The 26636-nt window shown below is 40.4% G+C and overlaps 1 protein-coding gene across 1 annotated transcript in view; it reads right to left on the bottom strand.

Moving 5' to 3' along the window:
• Window positions 1-26636, bottom strand: part of LOC132825070 (voltage-dependent calcium channel subunit alpha-2/delta-4-like) — a 477734-nt gene that overhangs the window by 234160 nt on the left and 216938 nt on the right. Inside the window, exons 25-26 of the mRNA XM_060840078.1 lie at window positions 12019-12146; window positions 816-896 (exon numbers count right to left, since the gene is read on the bottom strand). Of these exons, the coding sequence (XP_060696061.1) occupies window positions 816-896; window positions 12019-12146 (209 nt within the window). The remainder of the gene's footprint in view (window positions 1-815; window positions 897-12018; window positions 12147-26636) is intronic.

The following is a 26636-nucleotide window of genomic DNA, read 5'->3' as shown; positions in this document are numbered from 1 at the left end:
ACTATGCTCTTACATTTAGCTTGGCCATCATTTCATTTCATGTCATCTGAGGTGTCAGCATGGTCATTATTCTTAAATTTTCACTTTGTAAATGTCAGTTTTATAATGCAATAAGTGGAAATAATCAAATGAATGGATACAGGATATGAAGAAACATCTTTTCCTTTTCAAAGGAGTAGATGGTGTTTTGATTCGGCGCAGTGATTGATGGTGAACACTTTGGCTCAGATTAAGAAAAACCAAATCATAAACTCTAGCTCTAGAATACATTCACAGACCAGATCACCAAAGGTTGACTGAGACAGATGATAATTCTACTGAAAAAAAAATCTCTAGTTAACTGTTCAACCCAGCAATTAACAAACAATCTGGGCAAATCAATAGGCTCACCACTAAAATTTATAGCTAACACACACAACTGATACTTTCATTATTTTCAGAATTTCATACTTCTCCAAATCAGCAACAGAAGTTGAGAAAATACTTCAGCAAATGGTACAATTATCAGAGAAAGCCAACTTGACCTAGAAATGTTTCAGTGTTCCGCTAGAGCAGTATTACTGATTCATTTGTAAGGATTTGTGAAATTTACTTGTAAGAGTTTGAAACAATTTAATAAGAATCCGTTTTTAAAGTTATTCTGTTAATTATGATGATTTCTCTTGAGCAAACAAATGACAAGCTACATATGTTTCAGTAAATGTAATGATCTGTATAAAACTCTTACAAGAAGTTATTGACAACAAAAGCAAAAATCAGAAGATTTGGTATTGCAAAATCAAATTCACTTATAGCTTTAATCTAAGATTTCCTACCTGCTGCAATGGCCATCCTTTTGCTCACAGTAACACTTACTGCTGTACTTGCTGTTATCATTTTACTCCTGTTCTTCTTTCCTGCAACCAGAAACCAAAACATGACCCTTAAATGGTGCATAAAATTTCATAAATATACAGCAAAGAAACAGATCACTTAGGCCAACCAGTCTATTCTGAATTTTTTTATACAAGACTCTTCCTATTCCAACAATCTCTTCCCAGCTTTTCAGCACGTCTTTCCAACTCCTTTTATCTCATGTATGTTTCATTCTGAAAGCAGGTAAGCTATTTGTCACAAGCACTTCTTATGGAACAAATTCCACATTTTAATCACTCTGAGTAACTTATTTCTTCACTCATTTATAAGGAACCATCTTGCATTTATAGTAAGTGACATCATCTGAAAGCACGGCACTGATTTTCACACGCACGCTATCATCATTAGTGACAGCATTATATTATATACTGTTACTAACTCTCTTGAATCTCCAATACTGTTAAATTATCAGCCTAGTTATCCAACATCACAATGTATGAACAGAAATATCCTCCAATTAAATATTGGCAGGACTGATCTCAACATAAGTTTCTAACCTCCCATTTGCACCATTGCTAAAACTACGTATTTTCACCTCTATAACATTCTACTACTTCACAACTCTCATAGTGTATCAATTACTATTTGTGTTGGTCTCCCACATTCTATCTTGCATGAACTTGAGATCATCCAAAACTCTGTTGCGCATGTCCTTACATGCAACAAGTCTTCTTCATGCAATACTGCTGTGCTTGTTGATTTATATTTTATTGTGGTTGGAACCAGGTGGATCTTATTGACTATGAGATCCTTGATTGGGGTTGTTAACCTAGGCCAATCGGGAGCCCTGGTTGACAGCTATAAGCAGGGGACTCAGAATCTCCTCATCTCAGGGATTAATTCCGAGCAGGCTGGCCACAGCCGTGGACTGTGTGCAAGCAGATAAAGGGTGACTTGGCGACACGATACCAGCCTCTGTGCAGTTATTTCAGTAGCAATGGGAGTAAACAGCCTGTGCCTGAAAAACATTCACTCACGACAGATGTCACTTAGTTGGGGTAAGCATTTCTGGCATCTTCCCTTACTTGGGAAGCTTGATTCATTTGATCCTGCAGTCGAAGACTGGGCCCAGTATATGGGAACAACAAGTTTTTTTCCAGGCAAATGACATTGGGGCAGATGAAAAGCAACAAGTAATCCTTCTGACTGTTTGTGGGCCCGCAGCAATTTCAGTGATATGGGGCTTAAATTTTCCAGAGGCACGAGACACTAAAACCTTTCAATAATTTATTGATTTGGTTAAGGAATATTATAAAACCAAGCCTCCTCTAATTCTGAGATACTAATGGTTTTATTCAGCTATTCGAAGACGGGGGGAATCCATTTCAGGACTTTTGATGAGGTTAACAGAACATGGGATTTTGGGTTAACCCCGAATGGAAAGCTGAAACTTCTTTTGGTAGGTGAAATCAATGACATAACAATGTAAAACCGCCTACTAGCTGAAGCTCAATTGAACTTCAAACAGGCACTACTACGGCTTTATCATTAGAAAATGTGGCAAGTGGAGCATGGGATGTACAGGGCATCCCAATGGAAGTGAACATCCTCACGTCTGAGTGAGCTTGGGGAACACCACTTCATTGTAGGCAATTGCAGAGCCTCACAAAGGGCATATCCTGAGCAGAGGGGCCCAAGGCCAGCCCACTGCAAAACCCCACAACAAAGCTGAGCCTCGGCCAAATGGCTAAAGTGTTCTTCAGGATCTGGGCCAGCAAGTCATTGTAGTTGCTGCTAACATGTGCACTCGAGACAGCAAAGGAGTCCTACAAGGCCTGACTTGAGTAAGAAAACACGTAGGCCGGTATCCAGGAGAGTGCACACCCTGGAAAGTCCATCTACATGTAGGTTAGAAAAAGTAAATTGCTTAGCAACATCCAAATCAGAACCTATTAAAATTAATGTCTTTTTAAATGGTCACCCAATCCTCATGGGAGTCGATGTCAGCACAGCAGGTCTATGGTTGCATAACGTGTTTTTAAAAAGATGTACTCTGGACCCCTTAAGTTTGTGCAAAACCTTTCTGGTCCTTCTGAGAATGTATATTGTGCAACTGTTACAGATTAAGGGTATAACTTCGATTCCAGTCTCCTATGAGAAACAGCTGGTGGTAATGGAGGAAACCGAAGGACCACACAACCAGGATTAAAACGTTTCTGGGCCCGGTGAGACCAGATCACTGTAAAGGATAGCATATTACTATGGGGAGCAAAAGTGATTGTTTCATGTGAAGGCCACCACCAAACACTGTCTGAACTCTGTCAGGGCAATCCAGGGATTTCCAAAATGAAGATGGTGGCAGGAATCTATTCTGGTGGCCAGGACTGGATGCCAACATAGCTGCGATGGTGGGGTAGTGCCCAGAAAGCAACAAGGTCAAAATCTACTGCCAGCAGGACCCCACATTCATGAGAACGGTAGGGTAAACCTTAGATGCAGTTACATGCCAACTATGCCTGTCCTTTCATGGGCTCAATGTTCCTGATCATTGTGGATGCACCATTCAAAACACAGGGATGGTGATTGAGAAGCTGTGAACATCATTTGCGATACACAGACTCCCAGAAGTATTGGTCACTGACAATGGGACATCATTTGCCAGGAGAGAATTTGAGTATTTCCTCAAGTCGAATGGCATTCAGCATGTTCAAACAGCTCTACTCCACCCATTATCCAATGATCTAGCGGAAAGATTGATCCAAACTTTGAAGGCAGACTTAAAGAAGCAGCTTACACCTGCACTAGAAATCAACTGTCTCAGTTCCTTTTCAATTATAGGACCACCCGTTATACAATTACAGAGATACCTCCAACAGAGTTGCGGATAGGGAGAAGACTCCAGACCCCAGGTTAAACCTGATATTCCTGGAAGGTGAAATAGCAACAGGAAACCAATGCCAGCCAGATGCTTTCTTTAAGTGAGAGAGACAATTTACTTCAGAGGACAAAGTTTGGTGCTAGTACCATAGAAATGGCCATGCATGGCTATGAGGTGAGGTCTACACAAGATCAGACCCGTAACTTACAAAGTTTAGGTAAGGAGATGGTCCTGAACAAATATGTGGATCATCTGAAAGCTGCTACCTTGCAAATGGCAAAACATATCTGGCCTCTCAGAACAGCCAGAAGGCTCATCAGAAACCAAAGGTTCTCCCTCTCTGTCAAGTGTCGAGGAAACCTCAGTCTGAGATGGATGCAGTCTCGATACCATTACTGCTGGAAGAATCTCGAGACACTCCACATGCAAAACTACTACGGTCCAGTACACGCCACCTGTGTCAGAGAAACTGGACATGGGGCGAGAAGGTTGCAGAGAAGCTACCTGAGAAAGACCAGGCCTACATCCCTGGAATCAGAGGGGGGAGGGATATGGTGATTGGAAGTAGGTGGATCTTATTGACAATGAGATCCTTAATTGGGATTGTTAACCTGCGACATGAGGGAGCCTTGGCTGACAGATATAAAAGGGAATTTAGAATCTCCTCACTTCAGGGACTGACTCTGAGCAGTGTACTGTGCACATGCAAATAAAGGATGACGTGGTGATGGGATACTGGCCTCTGTGCAGTTGTTTCACATTTAGTTCCCAGTTAAACAAAAACATAATTTAAAAATTCTGATCCTTATTTTTAAATGTCTTCATAACATTACATTCCCTATCTTATAAATGCATTCCATCCCATAACTGTCCATGATATGTGTGCTCAACTAATTCTGGATACTTGAACTTCCTGATTTTCATTGCTCTACTATCAGACATTCCACTTTCAGTTGTCTATGCTCCCAAAACCTTTCTCTGCTGTTTTCCTTCAGCAGTGCAAATCTCCCAATTTCCAGATTGTCTGAGGCCAGATAATAGAGTCACAGAGTACAGCACAGAAATAGACCCTTTGGTCCAACCTATCCATGCTGACCAGACATCCCAACTCAATCTAGTCCCACCTGCCAACACCCGGCTCATATGCCTCATATACCCATCCAAATGCCTTTTAAATGTGCAATTGTACTAGCCTCCACCACTTCCTCTGGCAGCTCATTCCATATGCATGAAAAAGTTGCCACTTAGGTCTCTTTTATATCTTACCCCTCTCACCCTAAACCTATGCCCTCCAGTTCTGGACTCCCCCATCCCAGGGAAAAGACTTTGTCCATTTATCCTATTCATGCTCCTTATGATATTATAAGCCTCTGTAAGGTCACCCCTCAGCCTCCTACACTCTAGGGAAAACAGCTCCAGCCTGTTCAGCCTCTCCCTATAGCTCAAATCCTCCAACCCTGGCAACATCCTTGTAAATCTTTATTGAAACCTTTCAGGTTTCACAACATCTTTCCGATAGGAAGGAGATCAGAGTTACATGCAATATTCCAAAAGAGGCCTAACCAATGTCCTGTCGAGCCGCAACATGACCTCCCAACTTCTGTACTCAATACTCTGACCAATAAAGGAAAGCATATCAAATGCCTTCTTCACTTTCCTATTTACCTGTGACTCGACTCAAATGTGCAATGGGACTCTTTGGCTGTCTCAACACAAAGGAAGGTTTTTTTGGGAATTGTCTGATGGGCAATTCGCTGCTCCATGTGACCCTCTGAAAAAGTTGTTGATTTGGAGGTGGATGGCCAGTAGGGCCAACATCTCATGTGGGTCAGTGGTATCCACTGTTTCATAATTCTACTGCGAAGTAACTTGGGCTGTTTTATTACATTATAAACATAAATTGTTGCAGCTTTGGATTCACCTGTAAGTGGAAACATGATTTACACATCTATTTTGTCCAATCCAGTCATAATTTTAAAAACCTATAAGCTGACCTCTAAGTCTTCACTTTTCTGAACAAATAATTCTCAATTTATAGAGTTCCTGATAGCTATAATCTCAGGTCTGGTACTTGTCTTGCAAATTGAACTTTGTATTGCTCCAGTGCTCCTAAAATTCTTTCTTTAATTTGAAGTCCAGAACTGTTCAGGCTGGAAATGATTTTCAGATCAGATGATATATTAAGGCCTCATCTGTTTTCCCAGATGGGCCTAAAGTTTCCATGACATTATTTCAAAGAAAATCAGGGGAGGTAGTCCTGGTGACTTGGCCAACACTTATTCCTTAATCAACATCATAAAATTAGATTTGTTAGTTATTATTGATAAAACGGGATCTTACTATGCACAATTTATCCACATTGCCTACACTACAACTGTGAATAGACCTGAAAGGTATGTCAGTGACTGTCAAGTGCTTTGGGATGTTTGTGGTCATGAAAAGTATCATATCAATGCATTTTATATGAAGTCAAGTCCTTTTTCATGTATTTTTCTTATATTGAGCTTTTTGTGATTTGTCTTAATGCCTCCTTAAGTGTTTTAGCCTCAAATTTTATCTGATAACACTCCTGTAAATTATTTTGTAATATTTTAGTAATATAGGCCATACTTGCTGACACCAAGAAGCATGTGCATTAGCAGTAATATTTCTTTAGGTACAAATAAATACATATACCAATTAATTATATTATTTTAATGAACTGGTATATTGTGGTAATGGTAATGATCAAATAAAAACTGAAATGAAGTACAACTTTTCTTTTAATTGTCAACAATTTTAAGGTGAGAGGACAGAGATTTAAAAAAGACATGGGGGCAAATGTTTTACATGCTTACACATGGAATGAACTTCCTCAGGAAGTGGTGAATGTGGGTATAATTACAATGTTGAAAAGACATTTGGATCGACACATGAATAGAAAAGGTTTGGAGGGATGTGGGCCAGGAGAGGCAAGTGGGACGAATTTAGTTGAAGATGCTTATGTTGTTGTGATCATTTCAATCTCTTCCATTGTATTTATGGGTGTATACCATCCACACCTGGCAGTTGATCCTTTATGAGGTTTATTACTTTGTCAAATAATTTTTCCCTTCTAACTCAACAATATGAATGTTCTTTTTAAGATCATCATCTAGTATAGTATCTGTTTAATGATGTTCTTTAATAAAACTGAGGTGAAACATCTGTTCAATATGATTGTCACCTTTCTTTAATTACGCAACTTTGACTTCATCCTTCTTTATTGGTCCTATTTTTAACTTTAATATTTAATTTGTTATTCCTGTGTCTACAGACATTCCATTTTCAAAGTATTTTTTGTTATTATTGTGACATGTGACATTATCAAGACCCACCAAGTTGCACCTTTGGTATATGTTGAATCAATCACTAAAATGCTTTTGTACCACCACCAATATAAAAACAACTGTCATCACGTTTCTTTAATGAATTCTAAATCATTAATTTATTCTTACACTAATTTTTTCTTTAAAACAAATGGCAAACTCTAGTTAATATAACATTATAATCCAGAATTAGTACAATACCATTTTAATCTCCAACACAGACACACCCAACATACATAAAAGAAAAAGTCTGCAGAGAGTTAATGATTTTCACAAAAAAGGAGCAAAAGAGAAAACACATGTTGGTCAAGGGCCTGGAAGCAATAGATAGAATTTGATTTTTTAAAGTCCACAAGGTTTCCTGTTAATAAGGCAGGCAGCCTTAAACTAATAGAAAATCTTCAGATTAAAATCAAACTGGTTCCAAGTCTTTGGAAAGTGACCACAGGTCAACTTTTCAAGGTTTACACAGATATTTGGAAACATCAGCCTCCCATAACTTCAATGGAAAGAGAGGTGGAGGTATCTGCAGGCCATGGGGTTTCTTCTTTACTGACTTCAGTCTATAAAACAGAAAACTAAGTCTAGAATCATTAGCATTGAGGACCCCATAGACTTTTCAAAGCTAAGTCTTCCAACAATTAAGGGTCATAAGGACCTATCTCATCTCCCTCAAAACTTTCTTATCTTTTCTCCAAAGTGACTTGACTTTCTGTAAACAGTAGATAAACCACAGCGCACATTGAGGTGTTGACTTTATTTCCAAGAAACCACACCGTAAACCTTTTTAATTCAGAAAGCATGTAAACAGTTCCATATAGAGTCATAGAGATGTACAGCATGGAAACAGACCCTTCGGTACAACCCGTCCATACCGACCAGATAGCCCAACCCAATCTAGTCCCACCTGCCAGCACCCGGCCTATGTCCCTCCAAACCCTCCTATTCATATATCCATCCAAATGCCTTTTAAATGCTGCAATTGTACCAGCTTCCACCATTTCCTCTGGCAGCTCATTCCATACACGTACCACGCTCCGTGTGAAAAGGTTGCTCCTTATCCTCCCAATATCCTTAATAATTTGATTTTTATAATGTTCTTTACCTTTCTTTGTGTGAATTTTCTCCTCAGTTCTTCATATTCCCTCTTGTTCATTCTTTTATTGTCAAAATTGTAATTCTCTTGAGTTCATTATATTTTCTTTAAAGAGAAGTGGCATTGCTGGCTAAGCCAGCAGTTGTTTTCTATCCATAATTGCCAAGATGATAAGTTGCTTCCTTGAATTGCTGAAGTCGCACAGTGCCATAATGAAGGGAGTTCCAGAATGTAGATCCAAAGAACAATGATAGCGTTCCGAGTTAGGGTGGAGCATAATTTGGAATGCAATATGCAGATCATGGGATTCTCACGAGTTGGCTGCCTTTTTCCTTCTAGGTAGTAGAGATTGTGGATATAGACAGTGCTGTTCAGCAGCCTTGGTGAGTTGGTGCAGTACATCTTGTAGATGTTGTACAATGCTTTCACTGTGCTTCTATCTGGAAGCAGTTAATGTTTAAGGGGTTAGATGGAGTGCCAAATCAAGCAGCTGCTTTGTCCTAGATGGTGCTGAGCTTCTTGAGCATTGTTGAAACTGAACTAGGTAACAGAGAGTATTCTGTCACATACCTGACAAGTGTCTTGTAGAAGGTAAAGAACATTATAAAATCAAATTATTAAGGATATTGGGAGCATATATTTATAGTTAAAAACTATATGAAAAACAGTATAGTATGGAACTGTTTACACATTTTCTGGATTAAAAAGGTTTATGCTGTGGTTTCTCGGAAATAAAGTCAACACCTCAATGTGTGCTGTGGTTTATTTACTGTTTACAGAAAGTCAAGTGACTTTGGAGAAAAGTTAAGAAAGTTTGTCTTGTAACCAGACTTTGGGGAGTGAAGAGGTTAATTACTTGCTGCAGAATTCCTAGACTCTGACCATACTCTTACAGCTACAGTATTTACATGGTTCATTTAGTTTAGCTTCTGGTCATTGGTACTCTCCAGGATGTTGATATGTTCTTTTATACATAGCCATATCATTAACATGTTTATTTTTACTTTTGAAAGAGTCCAGATACCACTGTCAGGTGGAGATGGGCAATGCAGTGGAAAGGGTAAAGGCAGACAGAAAGAGTCCAGATACCACTGTCAGGTGGAGATGGGCAATGCAGTGGAAAGGATAAAGACAGACAGAATGAGGATGAAAATGTATTTAATAGATCTGGCTATTAGCATTGAAGACAAAATTAGAACAGGAATAATAGGTCAATGAATTACTAAATGTACAAGAAACTGATAAGTGGTGTTTTGGATGTATTGGAAAGTATCATTATGTGGTGAACTTATCAAAGCAGGTTCCACGGAATTACACATGACGATAAAAATTCTGAGGAAGAGGATGAAGGTAAAGATGAATGTGAAGAAGATAAACCGATCTCAAGGAGTTTTAGTCTTGTGGTGAATGTAGACTTGTTCTAATTGTGCAGCGAATGTGCTTGCAGGTCAATAGTATATGGATTAGTTAAAATATTATTTTAAGTCAGTGGATCTTCAGTTCCCTAAGTCAGACATTACTGCATTCACCAAACAAAACCTTAGGCTTTTATCATTGTTAGAAAAGTAGCAATGGCATATGGTGATAAGAATTGGGGGAAAGAAGCAGACTGCTTTAAGGCTACAGAAACCATTTAATTACTTAAAGGTTTGAAAATCCTACCAAAAATGCAGACATGGTTGATAAAGTGTAAAAGTTGCCAGAGTTGTACTGGATCGGTTGGTTATTCTCTCAGAGAGACTGACTGGTAGTGGTTTAACCTGAGGGTAACCATGTCAAGTGAGTGGAGAGGTTGAGAAGGAGAGTCCCATGAACTGTATCCAAAGCTAATAGAAGAGATCAAAGGAAGTTGTGAAGATTGTGCAAAGTGTCAGTAGACATTGCCATGTTCTAGTATATGCCTTAATTTGATACATGATGTTAATAAGATAGATTGATAGATAGAGATGTGGTCCATCTAAAAGTATCTTAGCAACTACAAATCACAAAAAAGAATGAATGGAGATGGATTTCTGGCACCAGACAAAACTTGCCAAGGTAAGTTTTTCTGCCTACACCAGACTTGCGTTCCAAAATACAGAGGGTATGTAGAGCACGCACAGCCTATCTAAGCCTGGACATATGAAGGACTTTAACAGCTTCATTCTGCCTTTACTGCCATTTTATGGGCAACTGAAGAGCAGGTGAGAAAGCCAACAGTAAGACATTCAACAGCCAATGGTCTGATTAATTGTCACCTGCATGGTCATGTGGATAACATGGTATTTCTGCATTGGCTCTATTCTTATGCTTTTCACTGGGGTCATGAGCCATCTCCTAAGTTGATATCTCTTGTCATCTAGAAACCAATCATCCAGTTTCTGGGTTGAAAAACCTTGGCACCTGGGAGTAGTTGAAAGATGTAGTAGTCATGATTATACCCAGGGTACCACACACACATGACTGTATAATGATTTGGTGGAGTTCACATTTTGCATTTTGAACAAGTATATCCCATTGATTTACGAAGGATCAAGGCTAGCCCATATAGCCACACAGGTGTAGTCTATAAATCTCTGCATGTTAGGAAAAGTTTGTAGGGCACAAATGCCTCTCATTCTCACTCTGTGATCAGCTTTGTCTGGTGTGGTTATGAATTTCCCAGCTCCATAAATATGGTACCTTAATAACCTTTATGCTTCCAATATTCCACAGAGATCCCCAGCTGCTGCTTGGAATGATCCTGCTATGTAGAATGTTGAGGCTACTGTCACCTTGAACATTTCCAAACTTGGGTGGCCTCTCAAACATCTGGAGCTTATTTACTCTGCCATCACATCACAGAGCACCATAGCATTTTGGTGAGATAATGTACTGGTGGTTGGACAGCTGTAGGTAGTTGAACCTCTGTAGACTCATCCAACAGGGTATGGTCTTCTGCACCTTCAACCTTGGGGCTGATCGGCTCAACCACATTCTGCAGCTACAACAATACCAACTTTCTCAATGGCTTGACTAAGCCTGATCTATCATTCAGGCAGAAGTGGGCACTGCAGATGCTGGAGATCAGAGTCAAGATTAGAGTGGTGCTGGAAAAGCACAGCAGCTCAGGCCGCATTCAAGAAGCAGGAAAAAATGACCTTTCAGGCTAAAGCCCTTCATCAGGAATCTTTCAGAGTCAAGATTAGAGTGGTGCTGGAAAAGCACAGCAAGTCAGGCAGCATCTGAGGACCAGGAAAAACTGACATTTTGGGCAAAAGTCCTTCATCAGGAATGATCAACCATTCATCTCTTCTTCCTTTACTCAAGTTCTTCTTCAATGAAAAATTGCTATAGTTCAACCTTAGATTCCAGGACTCAACCATGTGTGATGGCCACTCTAGCATTTATCACATAAATTTGTGATGTCAGTTCAAGTGAGAGTTTCCAAAAGAGCAGCAGTCTACAATCCTGAACCTTTACTGCAGCATTAACTGCTGCCTCCAACCTCCCTCACATTAAATGCAGTCTGACCTTGTTAAAATGCTCTGCCACCCTTATTCATCTGACAAGATTTACATCACACTCTCCCCTGTTTTGCCTGCACAGGGACCATTAGTTGTAGAAAACAATGCAATTTTCAGGCGTATTCAATGTTTATAACATCAACGGACCAACTAAACAGTTTTTACAAAATGTGACCAAGTTCCAGACTTTGGGGAAAGGCATTAATTTCCTTCCTAATGCACACATACATAACAAAAGACATAGCTTTAAGAGACTAACACAAATAAGTGGCATGAGAAGACATTTACCAATGAGCTATGAGACATAATTACTAATGGAGCAGTATTTGAAAAGCAATGGTTGAAAAGAACACTCACCCATGTCTTCCTCAAAGGCTATGGAGTAAACAAAATGTCCAGGTGGGTGCTCAGCAGCCCGTCGGTACCAGAGTGGAAAATGATCCATTGTGAAAATACTATGTTTATCCTGAGTTGTGAAGAACTTGCTGTAAAATAACAACAAGTGGTTAGGTTATTGAGATAACAACCCAAACTTTAATTCAGACTATTTCTGCAGGGCCTGTAGTTCATCAAAATGTTTTTGAATGCCATGCCATCCAAATCTGGTAGGAATTTCTGTGACTAATGGCCAACAGTGAGATTTTACACATCAGGAGGTTAGAGAGAACAATCTCTGGCATGCGATACAATCAGATGAGGAAAGGTGAACTGACTCCCTCTTAGACGGTCACAACAAAGGTTTAAGATCTTTTTAACATGAAGCTCTAAATCTCTCCAAGTAAAACAGTTCACCAATTTTTACTGTCATAGTGAGAAACCAATGTCAAGGCTTTCTTGAGTTCACATAGAGTTGGCTTCTTAATTACTAACTCCATGGAAAATAATAAAATTACAATGTCAAGCATACAACCTCTTTGCAGTCACTTGTGCCCTAACACACACACACACACACACGTGTATAGTACAAATGGAAAATAAAATAAATAGTTTTGACACCTCGGGTGACCTTGAGGTGTTACACAATAGGTCTGCTGATTTTTTGGACAACAAGTCGAAGCAAATATTGCTATATTTTAAGTTTTCTGTTTCCTCATGTTTCTTTCTAATCAGTATTGTTACCAGATACTTTCCCTCTTCAGACACGGGAAGAGAGAAAGAGAGCGCTTTCTTCAACCTGCGTTTAGTTCTGCAGTCTAAAATCCACCTCATCTTCTCTGTTAAAAAAAATCCCTTGAATATCACCTTGCTAGTATATTCCACCTGCTGAGTTCATTCTGCAGTATTTCACAAATCACAGAATTGTTAGAAGAAGGCCATCTGAACCTCATGCCTACACCGGTTCCATTACCTAGTGTGAGTTTCCTGACTTTTCCCCATATCCCTATCCCTATTCATTCAATGCCCTCCAGAATGTCTCAATTGAATCAGCCTCCACCACATTTCCTCGCAATACTTTCTATTCTTCATTTCCAGCATGTGGATACTCTTTTGACAGTACAAATCAAATAGGAGAGGAGAATCTTTTCACATGTCCTATTTGTGGGTGGTGGGCAGGTTCAATTGCCCATGGATAAAGTAATATTTTCAGCTCAGACTATCTTTGCTAAAATTGTCTAATTCATACCAATTTCATGAAACTTGGCTAATCTGTGATGCCAATGGCATTTTAGGCTTGCATTTTTAGCCCCATTTTAAAACATCTCAGCCTATAAGAATCCCAGGCATTAAATCAGCTGATGAGAGTCAAAAATCAATAGTCCATATTTTATTACCATCATGACATTAAGAAAGAGGTGAGAGAGGATATAGGGTTCATCATGGTCAGAGGAAGACATTGGAAGACCAGATCAGTGAAAATTCCTCTCCTGCTGCTATACGTTCTAGTTCACAGGTAACCAAAAAAGTAAAAAGGACTAGATGAATGGAAAAATCTTTCAGTGAAACATTGGGAAGATTGAAGCCATTGTTTCTGGTCCTTGTCCCTAACATCTGTTTCCTGGCTACTGACTCCATCCCTCTCCCTGGCAGTAGTCTACATTAAACCAGTCTGAAATCACACAACACGATGCTATAGTTTAACAGGTCTATTTGAAATCACAAGCTTTTGAAGCACTACTCCTTTAACAGATGAAGTATTAAGCCAGTCTATTCATTGACTTGGTGCTATGTTTGATCCCACGTTGAGCTTCCAACCTCAGATCTGCGCCATTTATTTCCAACTCTGTAGCATTACGCGACATAGTCCTTGTGCTTGCTCATTTGCTGAGGAAAATCTCATTCAAGCTTCCTACTATCAGTAAACTTGGGGTCATCCTAAACTCTCTTACCTATTTCTTATCCCCCACACATACCCAATCCTCTATTGCTCCTGTGCTCATTATCTTACATTGGCTCCCAGTCAAACAACATCTTGACTTTAAAATTGGTATCCTCGTTTGCAAATCTCTCCTAATCCTTGTAATATTCACCAGCCCCACAAACCCTCCAAACTGAATTGCACTGATTCTGACTTCTTGTGCATTTTAAATGGTAATTACTTATAAAAGCCTGATGCCGCAACATTGTCATACTTGTGAATGCAGCAGGAAGACTTTAACTGCAATTTTAACAACATGACTGACCCTTGCCCACTGAGAAAGAATGGGCATGTTTGTGGGAGTGGCAAGGCTAATATCTACCCCTAAAATACTCAATTACTGAACACATTGTATTCATAATGGAACAGTCCATATTCTGAACATTACAGCTCCTGCATAATGTCATTCTCACAGGATTGGACTTCATTATATAACCTGTAGGACTGATAGCACATTGATCCTAGAAATATCTATAATCGTAAAGCTCATTCTTTATCAAAATATCCTGATGGAGGGATGTAATGTGTCCGAACTCTTGCAGTAATGACGTGAGACATATAGTAAAATTCTAAGTACAATAAGGGGAAGAGATTCGTGTACAAATTGTCTACTTGTGAATCAGACAAATTTTGGGATGTGAATGGAAGTGTCCAAGCAGAGTGATTTGGACATATGTCCAGTTTCCTACGCAATAAAGTGGCATACCAGTGAAAGTGAAAAGAACACATAGTCAGCCTTCTTGGTAAAGTAATCAAACCGGTTATTACTGGGGAAACACTGCATGTGAAATGTATAATAATAGGAGGTGAAGAGTTAAATATGGAGTTGCAGTTATCTTAAACTGAATGGTCACCATAAACAGAGGCATAATTGAAATGGATTTCACAATTTGTAAGTTTGCTAGCTGAGCTGGTAGGTTTGTTCAGACATTTTGTCACCATGCTAGATAACATCATCAGTGACCCTCTGGTGAAGTGTTGGTGTTCTGACCCACTTTCTATTTGTGTGTCTTGGTCTGTTAAGGTGGGTGGTATTATTTCCAGTTCTTATCCTCAGAGGTGGGTAAATGTGGTACAAAATGATGTGTTTATTGATGGAGTTCCACTTTGAATGCTAGGCCTCTATGAATTCCCATGCATGCCTCTGTTTAGCCTATCCTAGGATGGATGTATTGTCCCAGTCAAAGAGGTGTCCTTCCTCATCCGTATGTAAGGATACTAGTGAGAGTAGGTCATATCTTTTGGTGGCTAGTTGGTGTCTGTGTATCCTGGTGGTTAGTTTTCTGCCTGTCTGTCCAATGTAGTGTTTGTTACAGTATTTGCATGTTATTTTGTGAATGACATTTGATTTGCTGGTTGTTGGTATAGGGTCCTTTAGCTTCATCAGTTGCTGTTGGTAGGTTTGTGGGCTACCATGATACCAAGGGGTCAGAGTAGTCTGGTAGTCATCTCTGAGATGTCTTTGATGTATGGTATTCTGGCTGGAGTGTCTGGGCGCATCGTGTCTACTTGTTTGAGTTTATTGTTTAAGAATCAGCAGACTGTGTTTACCGGGTACCTGTTTTTCTTGACTATGCAGTAAAGTCAACTGGAATTCCAGCAATAAACACATCGAATTGGACTCCACTTACCAATTTTTGAGGAAAAGAACCAGAAATGATATCACCACCTTAAGAGAGCCAAGACCCATAAATAGAAAGCATGACAGAACACCAACGTTTCACTGGAGGCTCACTGATAATGTTACCTCGCATTGTAATGAAACATCTGGGAACAAACCTGCCAGCTCAGCAAGCAAACTTACAAGCTGAACATCAACCTGAGCTACAAATATTCTCAAAGATTGCATGGAGCTCTCACTCCTATATAATGCAAGGAGAATGTACAGGGTCCTGGTGAGACAGCACCTGGAATATTGTGTGCAGTTCTGGTCTCCAAATCTGAGGAAAGACATTCTGGCTATTGAGGGAGTGCAGCGTAGGTTCAATTCCTGGAATGGCGGGACTATCTTATGTTGAAACATTGGAGCAACTGGGCTTCTTTACCCTTGAGTTTTGAAGACTGAGAGGGGATCTGATTGAGACGTATAAGATTATTAAAGGATTGGACACTCTGGAGGCAGGAAACATGTTTCCACTGATGGGTGAGTCCCGAACCAGAGGACACAGCTTAAAAATAAGGGGTAGGCCATTTAGGACAGAGATGAGGAGAAACTTCTTCACCCAGAGAGTGTTGGTGTGTGGAATGCTCTGCCCCAGAAGGCAGTGGAGGACCAGTCTCTGGATTTGTTTAAGAAAGATTTGGATAGAGCTCTCAAGGATAGTGGAATCAAGGGTTATGGAGATAAGGCAAGAACAGGATACTGATTGAGGATGATCAGCCATGATCATATTGAATGGTGGAGCAGGCTCGAAAGGCAGAATGGCCTACTCCTGCACCTATTGTCTATTGTCTATAATGTCCTGTTAACTAAATTCCCTGTATTAGGTTAGGTATATATGTATATGTGTTTATGCTTGGTGGAAGGAAACGAGATACAAGCAGAGAGAGGGTTAAAAAATGTGCAAGTGAAATAGTATGTCAAAGAATCCCCTGTTTTTCATGGTCTCTGCAATCTTTATATCTAATGGTTCATTGTGGGTTCTACACAGCACCTCAACTGTTCATATTTCTAGGTTTGCTGAATTGGGTTCCTTCCAATACCATTGTCACAAAATATGCATATACAGACATTTTTATACATCTCTGTTTAGGCTGAAAGACAAAGCCTTTTCAGGGAAATATCAACAGTCATCCAAATCATTACCATTGTTGGGATTTCTGAGTTTTTATCATGTTTCCTGCAGATGGAGCCATTGCTATAATGAAATTCTAGACTAGAAGTTGAGGTTCAGAATATTTAATATTGTTACATAAGCTACTCATGAATATATACCTATACAGGGTTAGCATTTAGACTAATCTCATGTGATTAAGGTTTTTGCTTTGCTTTTACATATAAATGGTTGGGGATTGACATGGCAGCTAGAAATAATGAAATGGTTAGAGCTGTTCACTCCCAGGATGATTTAGGGTTTAATAATGTCAGGGTATAATTTAACTGACTGCACTGTTTACAGTAGTTCTTCTGAGGTGCAGAATTAATTCATGCCTGTAGATTATTTTCATTGCCACATTGTAAGTTCAGAGAAGCAAGACAGTTTCAAGATAAGGAATCAAGACAATGAGTTCAGCTTGATTAGTTACATACCTAGATAATAATTAGATTTACTATCCTAAACTTTGTAGAAACTGTCTCATTACTGGAGTCTTTGTTCACAATAACATTTGTCATGCCATAAATAATTAGTAAGGATAGGGCACATGCAAAGAGATCTATAAAGATCTTAAGATTTCCTTAACAATTTATAGAGCATAGAACATAGAACTTGGAATATTGCAGCGTAGTACAGGCCCTTCGGCCCTCGTTGTTGTGCCACCTGTGAAACCAATCTGAAGCCCATCTAACCTACACTATTCTGTTCTTGTCCATATGCTTATCCAATGACCATTTAAATGCCTGTAAAGTTGGTGAATTCACAACTGTTGTAGGCAGTGCATTCCACGTCCCTACTACTCTCTGAGTAAAGAAACTACCTTTGACATCTGTCCTATATCTATCACCCCCTCAATTTGAAGCAATGCCCCTTGCAATAGCTATCACCATCCAGGAAAAAAGTCTCTCCCTGTCCACCCAATCTAACCCTCTGATTATTTTATATGTCTCAATTAATTTACCTCTCAACCTTCTTCTCTCTAATGAAAATAGCCTCAAGGTCCCTCAGCCTTTCCTCATAAGACCTTTCTCCACACCAGACAACATCCTAGTAAATCTCCTCTGAATCCTTTCCAAAGCTTCCACATCCTTCCTATAATGCAGTGACCAGAACTGCAGGTAATACTCCAAGTGCAGCTGCACCAGAGTTTTGTACAGCTGCAGCATGACCTCGTGGCTCCCTCTACAAATAAAAGCCTACACACCGTATGCCTTCTTAACAGCCCTATCAAACTGGGTGGCAACTTTGAGGGATCTATCTACATGGACACTGAGATCTTTCTGCTCATCTACATGACCAAGAACGTTACCATTCGCCCAGTACTCTGCATTCCTGTTACTCCTTCCAAAGTGAATCACCTCACATTTTTCTGCATTAAAATTCATTTGCCACCTCTCAGCCCAGGTCTGCAGCTTATCTATGTCCCTCTGTAACCTACAACATGCTTCAGCACTATCCACAACTGTACCGACTTTAGTGTTATCTGCAAATTTACTAACTCGTCCTTCTACACCTTCATCCAGGTCATTTATAAAAATGACAAACAGCAATGGACCCAAAACAGATCCTTGTGGTACACCACTCATAACTCAACTCCAGGATGAACACTTCCCATCAACAACCACCCTCTGTCTTCTTTCAGCTGGCCAATTTCTGATCTAAACTGCTAAATCGCCCTCAATCACATGCCTCCCATGCTGCCACGGGGAAACTTATCAAACGCCTTACTGAAATCTGCTTACACCATATTAACTGCTTTACTCTCATCCAACTGTTTGATCATCTTTTCAAAGTACTCAATGAGGTTTGTGAGGCATGACCTACCCTTCACAAAACTGTGTTGTCTATCCCTAATCAACTTATTTCTATTGAGATGATTATAAATCCTATCTCTTATAACCTTTTCCAACACTTTACCCACAACCAATGTAAGGCTCACTGGTCTATAATTAGCAGGGCTGTCTCCGGTCCCCTTCTTGAACAAGGGAACAACATTTGCTATCCTCCAGTCTTCTGGCACTATTCCTGTAGATAATGATGACATAAAGATCAAAGCCAAAGGCTCGGCAATCTCCTCCCTGGCTTCCCAGAGAATCCTAGGATAAATACCTTCTGGCCCAGGGGATTTATCTATTTTCACACTTGCCAGAATTTCTAACACCCCCTCCTTGTGAACTTCAATCCCATCTAGTCTAGTAAGATCAGGATCAAAGGATTGACAAAATGTATGGGCAGAATCTTATGAAACCTTGACAACAATGGGGCATGGGGCAATTTGTGGCAGAATTGTGTAAGAAATCCGGCAAGGCCCATCTTGATGTCGCAGGCTACTCCATGTGCGTTTTTGTGCGTTTACAATGGAAGGGTGGGTTTCTCATTAGTCAGTGGCTTATAAATCTATTGTAACTTTTAAAATGCTTAATTAATACCACAACCAGCATAATTAATATTCAGCTTCCTATCTCACCAAATGTGCTGAACAAGCCAGATGTTGAGAATTATGACATTGGAAATAGAGCAGGTACTGGGTGACGTCAGTACACTACTGGTTATGTGCAGCCTCCATATTTACTCAGTACCAAACACATTTCAGGGCATGATCCAATGGCACCAGCTACATGCACCCCTCATCTACAGACATTGCCATCTGAATCTGTCAATGCCTCATGACCAACATGATATCTTTCCATTCCTCTTGTAGGATGCTTAGGAAGCACAGAGTTGCATTTCAGCAGCATTTCAATGCTGTTGCATTGGGATGCTGCTATAAGGACACTTTGCATTCAAGTGCAGGCACCAAGCTCACAGATTGGGTCAGACTGCATCTCAGGGATGTTCGCTTCCTCTCTTCCTCTCCTCCCTGTATACTCATGGTCCATGTCTTAGCTTGTCACACCATGCCTCCAATGAGTTAATACTTCAGCTAGAGCCAACAGATGTCACTGATGTTGTTCTGAAGAAGAACTCAAAATGTTTCTTTCTTCTCAGATGCTTCCAGACCTGCTGAGTTTCTCCAGCATTTCAATGTTTGAATCAGTACTGCCGTATTGATAGCATAGGCACAGAGGTAAGCTACTTATTAATTAAGATCTGATTGGGAGTTGGGGGAAGACATCTTGCTGCACACTACACTGAGACATCAATCTAATATCTACAGGATGTGACAGCTGCCTGTCTGGTAAACACACGGCACATTCATTCAACAAAATGGCCATGTCATGAAATGGGTGGAGGCTAGTCCTCAGTCAAGGGGTGGTGAGAGATTGGGTTCTGTCTGTCAGGGGGTCCCAGTATCATCAGTCATGGGCACAGTTTGCACAATCAAGGGCTTGGCCACCATCAATCGTCTATTAGAAATGCTCATAGTCAGGAGATCAATCTGAATACAGTCTGGAGTTACAATAGTGAGTCCTATGGAGTCATCATAAGCAGTCAAGGGAACTGCATATCATTCATTGCGGAGCTGTAAAGTCAGCAGTCAGGGGTGTGGTCAGTCATATTTAGGGGCTGATAGATGCCTGGAGCATGTACTGTGATGTCTATTCATTGATCATTGTTGTGAAGTAGGGAGAAGTTGGCATAGAGTGATACAGCATGGAAACAGACCCTTCAGTTCAACCAATCCATGGCAACCAATTTCGCAAACTAGTCCCACCTGCCTATGCTTTGCCAATATCCGTCTAAACCTTTGCTATTCATGTACTTATCCAAATGTCTTTTAAATGTTGTTACTGTATCTGTATCCATCACTTTCCCTGGCAGGTCATTCAACACACAAACTACTTTTGTGTAAAAATGTTGCCCATCATGTCCTTTTTAAATCTTTCTCTTCTCACCTTAAAAATATGTTCCCTACTTTTGAACTCCCCCACTCGAAGGAAAATACCCTTGTCATTCACCTTATCAATGCCACTCATGACTGTATAAGCTTCAATAAGGTCACCCCTCAACCTCCTGTGCTCCAATGAAAAAAGTCCCAGCCTTTCCAGTTTATTTTTATATCTCAAACTTCCATTCTCAGCAACATTCTGGTAAATCTTTTCTGAACCCGCTCCAGTTTAATAATATCCTTTCTATAATAGGGTGACCAGAACTACACCAGAAGAGGCCTTGCCAATGTCCTCAATATGATGTCCAACTCCTGTACTCAAATGTCTGAGCAATGAAGGCAAGCGTGCTAAGCACCTTCTTAACCACCCTGCTTATCTGTGATGCAAATTTCAAAGAATGTTTGTACCTGAACCCCAAAGTCACTCCATTCTATAAACACTACCCAGGATCCTATCATTAATTGCATGAGCCATGCTCTTGTTTGTTTTACCAAAATGCAATACCTCACATTTATTCAAATTAAACTCCTTTTGCCACTCCTCAGCCCATTGACCCAATTGATCAAAATTGTTTTATAATCTTCATTGTCCACTGTACCACCAATTTTGGTGTCATCTGCAAACTTACTAACCATGTTTCCTATACTCTATTATAAAATCATTGATAAAAATAACAAACAAAAGTGGACCCAGTACCAATTCCTATGGAACACTGCTGGTCACAGGCTTCCAGTCTGAAAGACAACCCTCCATCACCACTCTCTGTCTCCTGCCATAAAGCCAATTTTTACTAAAGTTCAAGTAAACAGTATGTACTGCTCTGCCCTCATTGATCTTTTGGTTGCTCCATTAAAAACTCAATCAAGTTAGTGATATATGATTTTCCTTACACAAAACTGTGCTGACTACCCTTAATCAATCCTTGCCTCTCCAAATGGTTATAAATCCTACCTTTCAGAAACACCTCCAACAATGTACCCACCACCGATGTCAGACTCACAGGTCTACAGTTTCCAGGCCTCTCCTTACATCCTTTCTTAAACAATGGGACATCATAAGCCATCTTCCAGTTCTCCTGTACTTCACCCATGTTTATTGATAATACAAATATTTCTGCTAGGAGCCCTGCAATTTCTGCCCTAAATTCCCACAATTTCCTGGGATATGCTTGATCAGGTCCCCACGATTTATCCACCTTAATGTTTTTTAAGATCTCCAGCACTTCTGCTTCTTTAATGCAAACTGTTTTAAAAACATCAATATTTAATTCCCTGAGTTCTCTAGCCACCATTTTTTCTCAACAGTAAAAACTGACATAAAATATTCATTTACTATCTCTCCCACCTCCTGAGATTCAACACAAAGGTGGCCTCATGGATCTATTAGGAGTCCTACTTTCCCTTCATTTGCTCTCTTGCTCTTAATGTATTGTAGGATCTTTTTAGATTATCCTTAAGGCTTCACATATCCCCAATTTGCCTTCCTGATTTCCACCTTTAAAAAGTCTCTACACTTTTATACTCTTTAAGACATTCAGTTGATCCTAGTTGTCGATATCTAATATATGATTTTTCTTATTCTTGACTAGAACCTCAATATCTTTATGTATCCATTGTTCCCTAATCTTACCAACCTTGCCTTTCATGCTAACAGGAATATAGTGCCTCTGAATTCTTGTTATCACACTTTGAAGACCGCCTACTTCTCAGTCATCCCTTTACCTGTCAACAGCCTACTGCAATCAACTTTTGATTGGGGCAGTGGGGCAATTATTGTCAAAACAGGTGGTACAAAGCAGAGGGATGTGTAGAGGTGAGGGCAAGGATAGAAACAGGGGAATCTCAAGGTGAATGGGATATAGGTGGAAAAAAAGTGGAGGGCATGGCAGACTTTGGAAAGACGTGTTTTTGGCAGTGACAACCACCAGAGCATCCACAGAGGGGATGTAGAGGAACAGAGTGGGGATCATTACAATATAATGATGGGGCTTAGGGTGGGGAGGAGAGAAGAGGCAAAGTTCAATGTGATCGTAGAAATTGAACATCAGGGCAGGGCAAGCTGGAAGGGGACATGGATGTGTATGCGTGTATGTGCATGCGTGTGTGCATGTGCACACATGTGCATGAAAGGGGGAGATACGTCATGACCAGGAGGAGCTCAGAACCTGTTGCTAACAGTTCCACTGTGAGAAGCAATGCCTAATATCTCTTGCCATTCTCTAGATGCTCCCTGCAACTGGAAATGGCTGGGACACTGCAAAGGATTTTGAAAGCAGAATCAGTTTGATGAATTAAAGCACAAGATCCATATCTACACTACAGAGGCAAATACATGAAGTACACATTTGCAAAATCCAATTACCTTCCATTTGCAAACATTTTTTCACTTATTTGCAATGTAATGGAGTGAACGTGTTTAGGCTTCAAATGTTGGACCAAGGTGGATTGTAAATTGGTACTTGCAAATCTAACATTGCCATCTCAATGATGTCTTAAAAGTAGTTAAATGCTGGCCACAAGTGTCCCATCACTTGAGGAATTTACATGGTTGCTGTGGAATAAGGGGAACATCACTATGTGATATCTAAGGTAATTATGATAGTGGACTCTACTGAACACAATTATCGTTTGAATGATTGAAGTGGGCCTGCAATGGGAAGGGGGTCAGAGCGCAACAGGCACTTTTGTTAATGTAATGTTTTGGACACTCAGCTGGCATGACACCTTCACTAAGTTGATTCACAGTCTGTAACCAGGACCATGGTGGGATCGGACAACAGAACTCTTTTTGGTATTGTTCCCCTGCCTGGATTGGTTTGGTGGTGGTGCTGGAAAGGTACTTTAGAATAGTCTGGACAGTGTGTTACACCATTCTGGCATGCTGTGCTCTACACAATTGCAGCAGGCAATGAGGCAATGTGATAGATACTGAGGAACTGGTGGAATGGGAGCAGTGTTCCAAGAAGGAGGATAATATATTGAAGAGGAGCAAGGTCTCTTTAGATGTGACAGAGCTCATCAGCATCAAGTGCTACAAGGCAGACAGGCTGTGATTGGCACCTTGTTACAGTAGAGTACAGTTGGGTTTGGTGAACCATCATGGAGTGTAAAATAGTTTTTGGTCATGATGCCAGCAATTAGTTTGCATTGTGAGGGCAAACTGCAGCCTTTATTCATTTTGATTGAGTTCACTTTCAGTGACTGTATAATAGCTTCTGTTTAGAATTGTGCAATTATTCACTTTTATGTGCTGTTCCCTACTGGACAATGACAAACTGCTCAGTGGGCATTGACAGCACAGTAATGGTGATTTAGAGAAGGTGTTTGAATGGAATTCGGCTAAAGAAATGTGAAGCCTGGTGGATATACAGCAACTAATGTGAGAGGGTGAGTTTGTGTATGCAAGGGAGTGTAAACCATGCTGCCATGTGCCATAGGCAGCATTGGTTTTTGGCTGTTGTACCACTTTGTTGCAGTTGAGGGGTAACACTGGATTGTCAAGGCTGGTCTGGTTACACAGTGACCTTTTAAAGATGGCGTGGAAGCAAGGTATGCCAGTCTTTCGACAGCTATCTGCTGAGATGAGAGTTGCTTTGGGAATTGCACGTGATAACGTACAACCAGAATTAGATGGTACTAAGTAGTTAATAAGGTGAGTTTACTAGGTTACAGTAAGAAATCTCACTAGGCCTGAATGAAAAATTCTTCAAAATGCCTGTTGCAACTCATATAGAACCAAAAAAGATTCAGTCCAACATATCAAGTTTAGATTTCACAAGCAAAAACAAATGTCTAGATTTCTGCCCTCCTTTCATTCTGGAGTTGTTCTTATCCATTCTTTAGAAACTTGCTATTAATGAAAATATAAGAAATTGGAACAAGAGTAGGCCAGATGGCCCCTTGAGACTATTCACAATAAAGTCTTGGTTCACCTTTCACCTAATTTCACTTTCCCAACAGATCCTTTGACACATGAACAGAAATTGCTGGAAAAGTTCAGCAGGTCTGGTAGCATCTGCAAAGAGAAATCAGAGTTAATGTTTTAGGCCAAGTAATCTTCCTCAGAGCCCTTCCTACATCCCTTGAGTTTGAAAATCCATCGTTTGGGGCATTGATTATCCAAACATTGGGGATCCACAGCCCTCTGGCCAAAAATTCATAGCAATAAAATGTCATTTTACATTAAACACAAAAGTTCAGTTATAATACGACATTTCAGCAGAGATGCTGATTAGGATAAACGTAGTAGTAAATATTTCAGACATCCTGATACACAACTTTGACTAGAGACACACAGCTCAGGATTAAATATTTGAATTTTATCTCAACTTATCTGAGATGGATCACTATTGTTAGTGACCATGAAAGTATCTCTGGTCTGTACAGTCAGAGTCGCTAAGTGTGAAGTGATTCACTTTGGTAAGAGTAACAAGAAGATGGAGTACTGGGCTAATGGTCGGATACTTGGTAGTGTGGATGAGCAGAGGGATCTTGGTGTCCATGTACACAGATCTCTGAAAGTTGCCACCCAGGTAAATAGTGCTGTGAAGAAGGCATATGGTGTATTGCCTTTTATTGGTAGAGGAATTGAGTTCCGGAGTCCTGAGGTCATGTTGCAGTTGTATAAGACTCTGGTGCGGCCGCATCTGGAGTATTGTGTGCAGTTTTGGTCACCATACTAGAGGAAGGATGTGGAGGCACTGGAACGGGTGCAGAGGAGGTTTACCAGGATGTTGCCTGGTATGGTAGGAAGATCGTATGAGGAAAGGCTGAGGCACTTGGGGCTGTTTTCATTGGAGAAAAGAAGGTTTAGGGGTGACTTGATAGAGGTGTACAAGATGACTAGGGGTTTAGATAGGGTTGACCATGAGAACCTTTTTCCACATATGGAGTCAAATATTATGAGGGGGCATAGCTTTAAATTAAGGGGTGGTAGATATAGGACAGACGTTAGGGGTAGATTCTTTACTCAGTGAGTCGTGAGTTCGTGGAATGCCCTGCCAGTAGCAGTGGTGGACTCTCCCTCTTTATGGGCATTTAAACAGGTATTGGATAGGCATATGGAGGAAAGTGGGCTAGTGTAGGTTAGGTGGGCTTGGATTGGCGCAACATCGAGGGCCGAAGGGCCTGTACTGCGATGTATTTTTCTATGTTCTTTAGATTAGATTACTTACAGTGTGGAAACAAGCCCTTCGGCCCAACAAGTCCACACCGACCCGCCATCCACCCATACCCCTACATTTACCCCTTACCTAACACTACGGGCAATTTAGCATGGCCAATTCACCTGACCCGCACATCTTTGTCACTGTGGGAGGAAACCGGAGGACCCGGAGAAAACCCACGCAGACACGGGGAGAACGTGCAAACTCCACACAGTCAGTCGCCTGAGGCGGGAAATGAACCCGGGTCTCTGGCGCTGAGAGGCAGCAGTGCTAACCACTGTGCCACCGTGCTGCCCACTATGTTCTAGAACCTCACAGTGGCTGGAAATTAGTAGGAGGTAATTAATCTAGAAATGTATAGAACAAAATCCAATTACATTCTGCAGAGAGAACTAATATAATCCAGTTACCTACAGTAAGTATCCAAAATATGAATGGTAAATAGGTACTACAGATCTCTATACAGTGCCTTTATACACAACTGTAGGAAATATTCATCCTTTGTACATTACCATTAATACAGTTGCTGCACTTTGGATGATTCTAGATAAATTGGGAAAAGTAGGACTTCACATGATAATTAAATACATCAGTCCATAATTAAACGACTACGTCAATCTGACCTCAACACGTTTCAACAGTAACTCTGAGGAACACTGCAGCCAAGAATTAAATCAAGAAGTGCAGTCAGCAGGCTTTAATCAATCCACCTTCAATACATTCAATTTAGCTTCACAGGAAGCAAACCACTGGGTACTAATAAACTCAACAAATGAATAAATACAAGTTAAGCTTCAGAGACAGAGCCC

Source organism: Hemiscyllium ocellatum, chromosome 19 (assembly GCF_020745735.1).
Source record: "Hemiscyllium ocellatum isolate sHemOce1 chromosome 19, sHemOce1.pat.X.cur, whole genome shotgun sequence".
Classification (NCBI taxonomy): domain Eukaryota; kingdom Metazoa; phylum Chordata; class Chondrichthyes; order Orectolobiformes; family Hemiscylliidae; genus Hemiscyllium; species Hemiscyllium ocellatum.
This window is presented reverse-complemented; position numbering and strand designations above follow the sequence as displayed.